General features: G+C 42.4%; 1 protein-coding gene across 2 annotated transcripts in view; it reads right to left on the bottom strand.

Moving 5' to 3' along the window:
• PTCHD4 (patched domain containing 4) overlaps positions 1–12,263 on the bottom strand; it is an 80,040-nt gene that overhangs the window by 48,791 nt on the left and 18,986 nt on the right. For both annotated transcript variants that reach the window (XM_059469234.1, XM_059469233.1), the window contains exon 2: positions 6,079–6,559. In XM_059469234.1, coding sequence (XP_059325217.1) covers positions 6,079–6,559 — 481 coding nt within the window. The remainder of the gene's footprint in view (positions 1–6,078; positions 6,560–12,263) is intronic.

Below are 12,263 nucleotides of genomic sequence, written 5' to 3' on the forward strand. Positions count from 1 at the left end.
TAGACCTGAGTGGCTCATCCAGTTATTCCTTAAACACCTCTAGGATGGTGACCCTACCAACTCCTTGTCCAGCCTGTTCCAATGCTTCATCACCCTTTCTATGAAGAAATTTGTTCTCGTGTCCAAACCAAATGTCCAACCTAAATGAGATCAACACACAGAAAAAGTGGATTCAATGAAGAACTTTAAATGACCCAGTCTAGGAATGAGCCTATTTCACCATCCCAAAACCAAAAAACCTGAGGTGCTGAAGCCTAAGAAGTCACCCGTTTTTAGAGATGGATAAAACCTTCCAGAGATTAACACAGCTCCTCCCAAACATCTACTAGGCAATTTTCCAAATAGCTCTGGGCTTTCCTATTTCTCTTTATTGCCTGCAAAAGAAATTGAGATTAAGAGGGGAACATTTGGGACACTTGGATTGGGTGCTACAAACCCTAATGCTGGGACTGAGCTGGCTGGGCTGCTTTGTGCATCCTTTGTGCTGGCTGTGAGAAGGCCCAAAGGACTGGCTCAGAGATAATCTCCCCTCATGTGTTTGGGGAAAAGATAGTCCCAGTCCAGTTGCCTCTCCCTAACAATCACCACTGCAGGACACAGTTGCAGGAAAAGGCATGGTGAAAGTGCAGCAGATTATCCCAGAAAGGCTTTAGTCTTCTACTCAAATTGCAGGAAAGATTGTTCTTGGATGAAATTTCTTTCCCATAGAAATGAAACAATCCCACCTACTGCAACATTGCAACAGGAAATATACCATTAAGGGGGAAATCAACTTTACAAATATACAAATATGGCAAATTTCTAAATTTTTTTTTTTTTTGTTATTCCCATTTTTCTCTGTAAAAGTCAGAACCCGAAATTCTATAATTAAGGACAAAGTACTTCCAAGCCCTTAAAGATCTGGTGAATGAGTGGAGACATGAACTGCTGTTACATTTAAACAGCAGATTTACTGAATTTCTAAGGAATGGAGGGGTGGGGATTTATGTCAGGAGGTCTCTTTTCTCTAAAGGGTTGTTCTTTTGCTCCTCATCCAGAAAGGAGGTGATGGTGCAACATGAGATTCATATGGGATTTACTTTACTTTAGTGCTGCATCAAAATGACAAACCCATAGTCTGAGTCACTCTTGAAATGTTTCTGTCACATTTGTAATCAGAAAGTCCATTGCTTGAAGCAAAGGTTAGAATACTGTGATACCTCATGTTCAGGTAAACTAGTGACAGCCTGTACTCTGGCTCTCACATTTGTCTTCTGAGGTTTGAAAAAAAATAATTTGTCATCTGAACTAGGACTTTTTTTTGCAATTTTCCATGACTCTGCTGCTAATATAATACTGTGACATCTCAAATTTACTGAAAGATGATCACCAGTCATTATTTCAACAACTGCCATCTGAAAGAGGTTAGATGGCTTTTATCTGAAATGCTAATAACCGCCTGGAGTCTTGTCTGCTATTGCCTTCATTCCTTCTTCCATTTTAACAACTCTGGGGAAGGAATAATGGGAAATTTCAACAGAATTCTGCACTGAAAGTACAATCACTGCCATCCATCTTGAGCTCATGAAACAGGCATGGGGCTACTGCTGGACACAGGCAGCGTATTGGTTCCCAAAGCTTTTGTATCTCTTTGCTACATCTCTACCAGCAGTGGGGTTACTGGCAGGAGTGGCAGCAATACTGCAATGTGTGGTAGGGCACTCAGTGAGATTAATGTTCTCTAAAGTGTCAGCCACAATCAGCTGTTCCCACAAATATCTTATGGACTCCATTGTCTGGCCTTACAAATGACAGGGAATATTTCTCACATCCGCTGTTAACCCAGACTTCTAGAAACACTCACACTTTACAGTACAAAAAGCATAATTACACTATAATTATATTGTAGGTGGTTTTTTATCATAAGATTTCCACTAATCTATATAATGAAGTACTTCATGGACTGGCCAAAAATAATTGCAATGTAAAATGATGTAATTGGTACACCTGCACTTAAAAATACACAGTCAGGACCTCAGCTGAGTTAAATCATTATCTCCCTGATGATATCAGTCTGGTTCCTGTGCATTAAAAAGCAGATCATGGGAGCAATAATATCTCAATTATGTAGTTAACCTTCTGGTTATATTAATTAGTGATGATTAGGCATGGGAAACCATAATTATGTCACGTACATAACACCCCTTTGAAATTGCATATGAATCTAAACACAAAAGGCAGATGTGAACATCTAACCAGGGCTAGAACAAATCTGAAACTTAATTTTATGACCCTCTATTTGTGCCTGAAACACAGCCAGTCATGACAGCTCTGCTGATGTTAAATTTGTAGAAGAAACTGCAAGTTTTATCTGTCCCAGAAGAGAAATACAAAGCAGAACAGTCTCATATTCTGATTTCACATGCAGGTTATTAAATTCTGACTAAAAAAAGAGAAAAAAAACATTTAGGCCCAATTCAGTTAACAAACAAGGAAGCTCTGAATCTAAAGAAGCACCTTTGCATTAACTCATGACATTTATCCATTTACCTGGGGTATGAACAGCTGAAAATCAGTCTCCCTTGCTCCTGTTTGCAGGAGATCCTGGCAGCCAGAGAATTATTTGCAGGAGAACTTCCCAAAGATTTTCTCCTTGATGACTGCACAAATACAATGAGAGACTGAGAAAACTTCCAAGGCTGCCTGAGGAAACTGTGGTTGGGAAGAGGGAGTCAGAGAAAACAGGATTTTCCACAACTGTCCTCATGTCTAACTTAAGACTGAAATTTTTCACCTTCAAGGATAAAGCAAAACAAATCTGAGCTAACACTCTTCCCCCAATAGAGCAGAGATGTGCTTTATCCCAGCAGACCGTTCCCTCACAGCAGGACTACAGTAAATAATTATGGTGGAGGTCACTCAGTCTAAATTTAGAAAATATTAAACATTCCAGTTTTCTATAGGCTTCTGTCACCTACTGAAACCTACAGAAACTCTGCACTGCAAGAGGAATTGTGGATCTAAACATCCAGGCTTATTCAGACGGCAGCATCCTGCCACCCTTGCAGGGAAAAGGACAAGCCCAGAATATCACAAAATTTCCATTAAAATTAATCCTTTGAAAAGTGAATGCTAGAAGAAACTGCATATTTTTGACCAAACAAATGTGCTTCAAATGGATGGTTTGCAAATGTCAGGTTGAAGTGTTCCAAAGTTGGGAGCTGCCAGAATTAATGCTGCCTGTGTACTCTGTGTTGTACTTGCAGGGTCTTTGCCACTGTTATTCCCTGGCTTTTAATTTTTTTAATCTAAGTAACTTGACTTTGAAAGTTTGACTTGCAAATCTGGCATTTGCAGTTCAGGGAAACCCCACCTTGCGCACCTTTTGTTCTATGTTCACTCAATTACTATTGGATGTGCTGTTTGCTTTCTGCAGTGCCAGCAGCAAGGGACGCGGTACAGCGTGGGCCAGGGTGAGTTATGGACCCACAGAACCAACGCTCTTGGGGTCTTCACTGTTTCTGCTCTGGGCTGTCAGATCAGCCCATGACAGCCAGTACAGCAGAAAACCCTGCCCAGTAAGGGCCCAGGTGAGTGAGGTCCTGGCTGTATTCTGAGCAGAGCAAGGTCTCATTAGGTGGCAGTGTCCCTTAAGGGACTAAAGGCACATGGTACTTTGCAGATTGTAACCCAGTCAGACTTTGGTAAGACATTCTGCCTGTCTTTTCCTCCACTAAACTGTAAAAGTGTTGTCTAATATTTATAACCAGCAGTTCTCAGGCATTGCAAGCTGTTCTGTAATGATATTTTCAATTCAGTCTGAGACTCCTGAATGAAATTTCTGAAGAAGTTACATAAATGCTTTCTTTTTCAACCTGAATTGCATTCAATATAATATTATAGAAAAAATCCTTGCAAACATCTCACTTCAAGAGAGGTTGTTTTTTCTTTTCCTTTTGCTCTTGGCAGTGGCTGTGACAAGAATGACAGAGCAAAACACAACAGAAACTTATAAATGTTACTTTTCCTAAGACAGCAAACAAAGTCATGGACTACCGAGGTGGGAAACTGAGGCACTCTGCTTTCAGACACTCTGACCTGTGTCTCACCCTGCGGCTGCAGAGAAGGTTTAAATTGAGGAGCTCCCTTGGGAGTGACAAGTCTGGGACCTGCCAAGCAAAGAGAATGTGCTACCTATCTTTCCAGCCATCTAAAAAGAGACACTGACAGAGGAATGTACAAGTTGGGAAGATGCTTTTCATCACTTCAGCGTTTTTTCACCTTTACTTCAAATTGCTGCACAAGCAAGGCAGTGCCTTTTGGTTCCTCCTTCGATATGCACCTCCTGACACACAAGGAAAAAGTTGCCAAAATCTGATAACAAGCATGAGCCCCCTTCACTTCATCCCTTTCTCCATTCTTTGTTTCCTAAACCCACCCCCCTGGCACAGGTCAGGATCCATCTGTCACAACCTGGCATGTTCTCTGCTGGCTTTCTTCCCTTTCCCCATCTCAGAACTTTCTTTCCATCAACTCCTCTGGCACCACAAAGCCATGCACAACATCTGAAGAGCTGGCACAGGGCAGTCCATGTCAGGGGCCCTTGCCACAGTGCAGATGACTGAGTTAAAGGCTTTGGCACAGGCTTGTTTATCAATATTAACGAGGCTGAACCAAAGGTGCAATTCCTTGGTGTCTTTTGCCTCACTCCTCTCTTTCCCTTCTGGAATCTTGACCAATCTCTCCATTCCACTCTTTCCCACTCAAGTAGCTGCTCCAGAGAATCTGAGAGCAGGATCGATGAGGCCACAGCTCTGCCCTTTTGTTTAGTGACACAGATGCCTTATTAGGGGCTACATTAAATAGGAGGTTGGGGTTGGGGATGCATACACCCATGCAAGTTTTCTTAGGGGAAGAGAAGAAAATATGGTCTTTTGGGAGATTGAGGTTTTAAGGAAAGTATAAGACCCTTTTTCAGACCTTGACTCTGGCTTGTGACTTTGCATATTTAGCTGACTCTTACCATAACACAGTACTTGATTGGCGGACTAGAAGCATGAGCAGCACTTAAGAAATTAGCTGTAAGAATGCAGAGCTCTGGTCACAGGGAAGATTCTCTGCCATCTGAAATTGAGCATGTAAATGTCTAGTTCTGGGCTGCCACCACTGAGATTTTGCACAGAGTCATCACTGGGGTTAAGACTCATGGTATGGCAAAACTCTGACAAACTTGGATGTGAGGGCACCAAACAACGCTGTCTCCAGCCCAAATGAGCTGGGCACATTTCCCTCTGCCTTTCCAATGCAACTTCCCAGCAAGCTCATCAACCACATGGATGCACTGGAAGTGCTTGGAACCAAACAGTACCAGAAAGCAATTTACTGAAAGCGATTCTTCTGCCTAAAGAGCTGGGTATTACATTTGTTCTTCTTGCACACCTTCCCCTGTCGGGGTGCCACGCAGAGGAAATCTGTGCAGCTGATCTGGAATTTCACAAACCAAGGGATTATGTGCCACAGATCCTGACAGGCCCCTGTGCTCACAGCCTGGCAAACACCACAACTGTAATCTCCTCTCTGAGATAAATCCATCAATCTTATTCTTACACCAACCTCTCCCACTCTGCCCTTCAGGCAGAGCTCGAAGAAAAGCCCTTCTTGGGAAGGATGTAAAAATCTGCCCTTCCTTGGTACTCTCCTGTTTAACTTACTCTTTTGGCTGGCCTCCCATCAAAGTTGGGTCAACATATATCCATTTTGTCTGCTGAGCTGACTAGTTTTCAATAACAATTTCTCCTTCATTCTGTAACAGAGATCAATAGAACTGCCCCTCTCTCATGTTGGCTGAGATTCCAGGAATGTAATTTGCTTTTTATTGTTGCTACTGCTTTGTTTTGTTTCCATTTTTCTTTCTTTCTTTTTTTTCCTTTTTCTTTTTTTTTTTTTTTTTCTTTTTGGCAAGGCACAGATCAATTTAGAAAGATGAAAATGACTTAGACTTTCACTCAAAGTAAAATCTGCACTTTATAACCCAGGATGTAATTTACAATTCTGTCATTAAACTCTGTTAATCCTATTATTATGAAGATAAATAATTACCCATAGCGAAGAAAGGGATTCCCAACAGAGTAGAATTATATTTTCCATCAGTAATGAAAAATATCCCTGCCGCAGTGACACTGGAAATACAGATAGTGAGCACTCCCAGGAGTCCCAGGAAAGGTTTGCTACGCAGGCAGTCCTTCATGGAGCTCGAGAGGGTTGCAGTCAGGAGAATCAGCATCAGGCTCACCAAAATCTTGCCCCTGGCCAAGAGACTGGTCTGGTGGAAGTCCTTCCAGAGGCTAAAGGATGCTAGTGAGTAGAGCTGCAGATCCTGGTGATCCAGCTGCATCTTGTGCATCAGTTTACAGAATTCGCTCTCCCACTTCTCCCCAATGAGGTCCTGGGTGACAGAGCCATACGTTTGGAGGTAGTAAGTGATTTGGATGGCTCTGGCTGATTTGACTCTCTGGTCCTTGCTGTTTGGCACTTCCATTACCCCTCCAAGCTGGTGGCCAATGAAACTGCTCCTTCCATCCTGGGAGAGAAAGCAGAAAAGATGAGTGTGTGGTTATCGTGCTTGTGACGTGGTGCAGAGATAAACTCTGTCTCCTCTCACAGACATGCCAAGAGCTCTGCTCAGACACCACTACACTCAAGAGAAGCCTTGCCATTCACCTCACTGGGCTTTGGGATCTGTCCCTGCTCCCTGCCACAACTCTGTCTTACTCATTACAGGCTCATTTGTATTTCTGTGCTGCAGTTCAGTGGCTGCTAAGATATTCATTGCAGTCTCAGGGATTCCCAGATACCCAGGACCAAAATGTGGCATGCAAGCTCCTAACCCCGTGGGAGACGATGAGCTTCCACATTTAACTGCTGGACAATGACAAATCTCCAATTAATACAAAAAGTTTGAGATAAAGAATAATTTCTCGAGGATTTGTGATTTCTTGACACTTTGGAAATGATTTTTAGAAGTTGGAAATGTACAGAAAATGAATCCTGATTCCTCAGGATACAGACATCCAAAAAGTTTAATAGCTATTTTGTCTCCAGAAAAATATAATTAAAATTAGACTTTTTGAATTGTTAATTTGAGATTTCATGGATTCATATCAGTAGTACAGAGAAAATAATCTACCTTAAACCTAAATTTAACCAGAATTTGGGGTTTTTTATACATTTCAAGAGTATGAACATTACTCTGGTCTTGCTTATTTTAGTAAATGCTAGGACATATAAAACTCCATGACAATCAGTAAAGGACACATCAAGTCCAGTCAGCCTCTGCCTCTTAACCAGACCAGGCCTTTTTTTCTGTAAAGTTATCTGTTTCCATTTAATATTTGGCTTGGGTTTTTTCTTTTATTGTTGGAAGGATTTAATAAGAAAGGTCCTGTAAGAAAGGTCCTCTCTCTGTAGCCACTGGTTGTTGGATAATTGTATGTGGCCCTTCCAAGACAGGGGAAGCCTGTGTTGGTCTAGAAGATCAAATCCAGTTGTAAACTGAGGAATATGACTCAATGATAAAATTATCCCAGCACAAGTAATCTCTTTTATCAAAAAATTTAAATCCAGAGATTGTCTTTTGTACACCAAATACTATTTTGCTTTCTCCCCAACATAAATTATAAGTTTTCAGATTTATTCCTCTTGTATTTAATAAAAACATAAAATAATCAAGGCATTGATGTCTAAACTACCTTGAAGCAGTGTTATCTCATATGAGATAACATCCTTTGCCTAGGCACACTAATGGAATGAGTTAAAAGCTTGAATTTGGGAGAGGCTCTGCCCTCCACATACACACATGGAAGCAGTCATCTGCAAAAGGCCTGAACCATTTGGGGGAGACACTTTAACATGTATTGCACCCAGCATTACCCATTTCTAGAAGCACCTGTGCTGCATGCAGGTCATTATCTGAACTTGCCAGACCTGCTCATAGCAATGATCCCCATCCTAAGGAAAAATCAGCGAAATGAGGTTTTATAAAATTTAGATGTCTTCCAGCATGTTGACTCATAGAGCAAATAAATATCAGAAATTGGGAGACTGTTTAAAATGTTTTATGTACTCACCTTGCCTTCAATCAAGTATGTAAAGGAGGTAATCCTCCCACTGAGAAATTTCTCCCTATGCCTACTTTCAAGGCAGGAGCTCGCACTGTTCCCAGCTTTGCCTGCCAGAGCCCAGGGAACGTGACAAAGTGCTTTTCAGAAGTTCATTTTTTTCCCTATTCCCAGTTGTTATTCCCACCACAATAGTGGCTTCTGGCAAGGGTATCCTGGCACGAGCTGACACAAAAGGTGAACTGCAGTCTAGTGCCAGCTTCCCAAATCACCTGGAGCCTCATTGCAAATGTCACATAAGCAGAGACATCTATCACAGAGGGGCAGCTGCTGCTGTTCAGACTCCAAAAAATCCTCATCCCCAGCATTTAATGCTTGAATCCTGTTTGGATTTTTTATTTCTACTCTCTCTAAGGAGAGGTCACACCTAACACTGAAACACCCACAAAAAGTGCATTTCCAAGCTGGTAATTAAGGCTTGAGCAATGCAGTCCTGGCTCAAATTGGATGCAACTTTTCAGCTAAAAATCCCCACTTGGCACCGTGTTGAAATTTTGGAGAGAAATTTCCTCAGTGTCTGGGCAGAGCTGACATTCAGAGGCTTGCAGGAGCTGCAGGATTCTGTAGCAGCGCAGCTCCCAGCCCAGGCAGAGCACTGTAATTCAGGTTTCATTGATTCACTATGCAGCAGGCACGGCAAGGTTATGGGAAACTTTGTGATGACCATCTGCCTTCCCCTGCAAAGGGTGCAGCGAGCGACGGCCACATTTCAAAGGAGACAGCAGAGCAGGCACAAATAAGTCATGTTCTGCTGAATCTCCTGTGAAACAGCAGATAACAGCTATTTTTCACACTGATGTACAATAGGGCACCCAGCTCGTATGTCAGCAAAACAGAGAGTAAGCTTTCAGATGGAATCGGGGAAATCACAGGCGCCGGATTGCTGTGAGGACATTTTGTCTGTTCGCTTCTTTCTGGAGGCAAATTGTTTCCTATCTAAGCAAGGGGTTTTGCCTTTGCTGCAGTTAAACGTGAGTGGCACCACAGCACTTGGGAAAATGGGGCTTTTCTCAGATACAGTAGCAGAATCAAAGAACAGCTTGGATTGGAAGGGACCTTAAAAATCATCTCTTTCCAAGCCCCCTGCCATGGGCAGAGACACCTTCCACTAGTCCAGATTGCTACAGACCCTGTCCAACTTGTACTTGAACAGCTCCAGGGGTGGGGCAGCCACAGCTTCTCTGCAGTGGTTACAATCTTAGCGAGGAAAGCAGAAGAAATATGGGGATCCACAGTCTTTTGTTCACCCCATTTTATGGATGACAACTGATGTGTAGGAAAATGGAGATCCAGTGCTGCTAACATGAATTTCAGCACCTCCCAGAGTCCAAGACAGGGACCTAGCTGTTCTTGGAATCTCATGGGAGCTTCAGAGAAGTTATTCACTGCCTCAGGTTCTCTGTTGTCCTCCAGAATCAACTGAGTGAAAGAACAAGGCATGAAGGGCTAAGTTCCTGAACTAAGCCTAAGCTCTGGGAAACAAAATGTGCCCACAATGACTTGTGTAAGGGATGTCTGAAGAGCCAGGCAGGTTTTGAATAAGACTTCATATAGTTCTGCATTAAAAAAGGTGTTTTCTGCTAATTAGTACGTCCTTCCTGGCATATGCCTGCATGCTGCTATTTTTAATTTCATAACATATTTTGATGTTTCAGACTACAGACCACTCACACTTTTACCTACATCTGCTGCTACTCTTTGATACTACATACAGAAAAACAAACCCCCAAAATAAGTAATAATAATAACTATTGGTTATACATGATTTTATACCCATGTATCTACAACAGAAGATGCTAATTGACTTTAGCAAGGTCACTTGCATGGTTGGAGTCTTGTTTCAAATTCCCAGGCTGTGTCTATGTGTCTTTCTCTTTTTCAATTTTTAAAAAAATATCCAATTAAGTCTTTACAGTGTCTGTTCTTCCAGATTCTGATGGCAGATAATCCTCTCCAGACCTGAGACCTTTTAAAGATGCAATGAAATATAGATCACCTGCTGGGGCATGTGATATTTCATCTAAAACAGGGGGCAAGCAAAATTCTTTGCTTCAATGGACATTATTAAATTGTTTTTTGTGTTCTCCCTCCTCTTTTTCTAGTTGCCTCAAAGACATTTGATATATTAAGGCTCTGAAAGGGAGGAGAATGAGAACTAAGATGACAGGCATGAACAGCTTTACCTTCCTTTCCCCCAGCATGATGGACTTTGCCACCTGTGTCCATGCAGACCTGACCTTGCTTGTGCTTGAAAATCCAAACTCCTTGATTTTTCAGCAGCAAGATTCACTAATTGTGAATGAATGTGTAGAGAATAAACCCCTGCTATGTTTCAGGATGGAAACTTATCTGTAAATGATGCGTGGACCCTTAATTTCCTAAGAAGATAAGTGGCATGGGAAGTTTGACTTGCTCCAGAGCTGACGGCCTCTCAGGTTAAAGGAAACCAGCTGCTCCTACTGAGCTAAATATCTTCTGCTGGTGATAATAGTAGTAGGCACAGATCCTCTCAGCACGCAGCCCAGAGGGACACTAGAAATACTCCCTCACTACTAAAATTAGCTGTGGCCTTTTTTGTTTTGTTTCCTTAATATTTTCAGTGCAGGTGCTGCAGGCCCAGCTCTCGCTGGGGGTTCTGTGTGGTCACTGCAGCACCAGCCCTCGGCAGGGCCTTGCCCTCTGCTGGGGGGTTTTCTTTCTCCAAAATCTCTCTAAGTCAGGAAGAAAGGGGCTGTAGTCAGTGCAGAGAATGGCAGGGAGGGCCAGCTGTGGGTGTTGGCGCTGAGGGATGGGGCTTAGTGGTGGGCCTGGCAGTGGCAACTCAAGGGCTGGACTTGGTGATCCTAGAGGTCTTTTTGAATATAAATTATTGCATCATTCATCTCTGCTCTGAATGGCATCAGCCTCCTCTGGCTTTCCTCTCACAGGAAAAAGGGAGGGTTTGAGCTATTTTTGAGAGGACATGGCTTCTACCTCCTTAGCACCTTGCTCAGCAGAGGTTGGGCTGGTGAGGGTTTTAAAACTCTTTTCAGATCCCTGGCAACAAAGAAAGGAGCCGTTGTTCCCTACTGCTTGATCACTCTCATTCAAGTACACCTACAGAACCTTAGCCAGCAAACTTATCTCTATTTTTATTTTTCTTTAACTGCTTCCTTTCATCAGCTGGAGTGATAGATCATTATCAAGCTACATTATAGAAACGTTAGGATAAAGCATGCCATCCTGCTTGCATGCTATTTTATCTTAAAAGCTTAAAGTGTTCGACAGAGGACAACCAGGAATGTCTGCTGAAATACATTGTGTGATAAACATCCTAATGAAATCAATGCAGTTGCTTCTCCCTCTGATAAGGACATTCCTACTCTACTGTAGGTCACAGAAAATATTATGCTAAAAAACACAGAAGTTAGGATGAAGCAAGTTGCTTTTCAGCCAGCTGCCAGTTTTCAAGTTAAAAAAAGTATTAAAAAATTTTAATCCCCTTTCATTTAGGGTTTAACATATTGGGCTGCTCATGTTCCTTTCAACCTCACTGTAAAACTTTGGAGGAAGATTTTTTTTTCTCTTCAATCAGACTGATTTTTCTGTCCCTGTCCCTAGTAAAGTTATGCATGGAGACCTTGTACCAGTCGATCCCTGTTGCACTGCCACCAATTACCAAAAATTCTTGCAGCATTCCTTTCCAGAGCAGAGCACATAATGCTGATTCATGTCAGCATTTTCCCACATGTTTTTATATAGCAGTTTTCCTGCCCTTGCAGCTGTGTAGGTGCTCCTGCACTGTTTGCTGTGCAGCTGCTCTGTAGGGATGAAGGATGGAGGAAGCATCCAGAACAGGTGAACACTGAGGGCAGCACATTTGAGGTAGAGCTGCACCTTGTCTGGCTGGGAACAGGGAGAGAGCATGGCCTAGGGATCTGTTCACACACCAAAAATGAATTGTATGAAAGTGGCCATGAGAAGTTATCCAGGAAATAGTTGTCTAACTCTCTGCTGCAGTAAAGAAGAATTCATTTATTTCTGGCTACCCAGCAGTGATGAGGCTCAGCTCACCAGCTGGCCAAGAAAATTTGGTTTATAGTCATTATGAAGAGTCAGGCACATCTA

Source organism: Ammospiza nelsoni, chromosome 3, assembly GCF_027579445.1.
Source record: "Ammospiza nelsoni isolate bAmmNel1 chromosome 3, bAmmNel1.pri, whole genome shotgun sequence".
Taxonomy (NCBI): Eukaryota; Metazoa; Chordata; class Aves; order Passeriformes; family Passerellidae; genus Ammospiza; species Ammospiza nelsoni.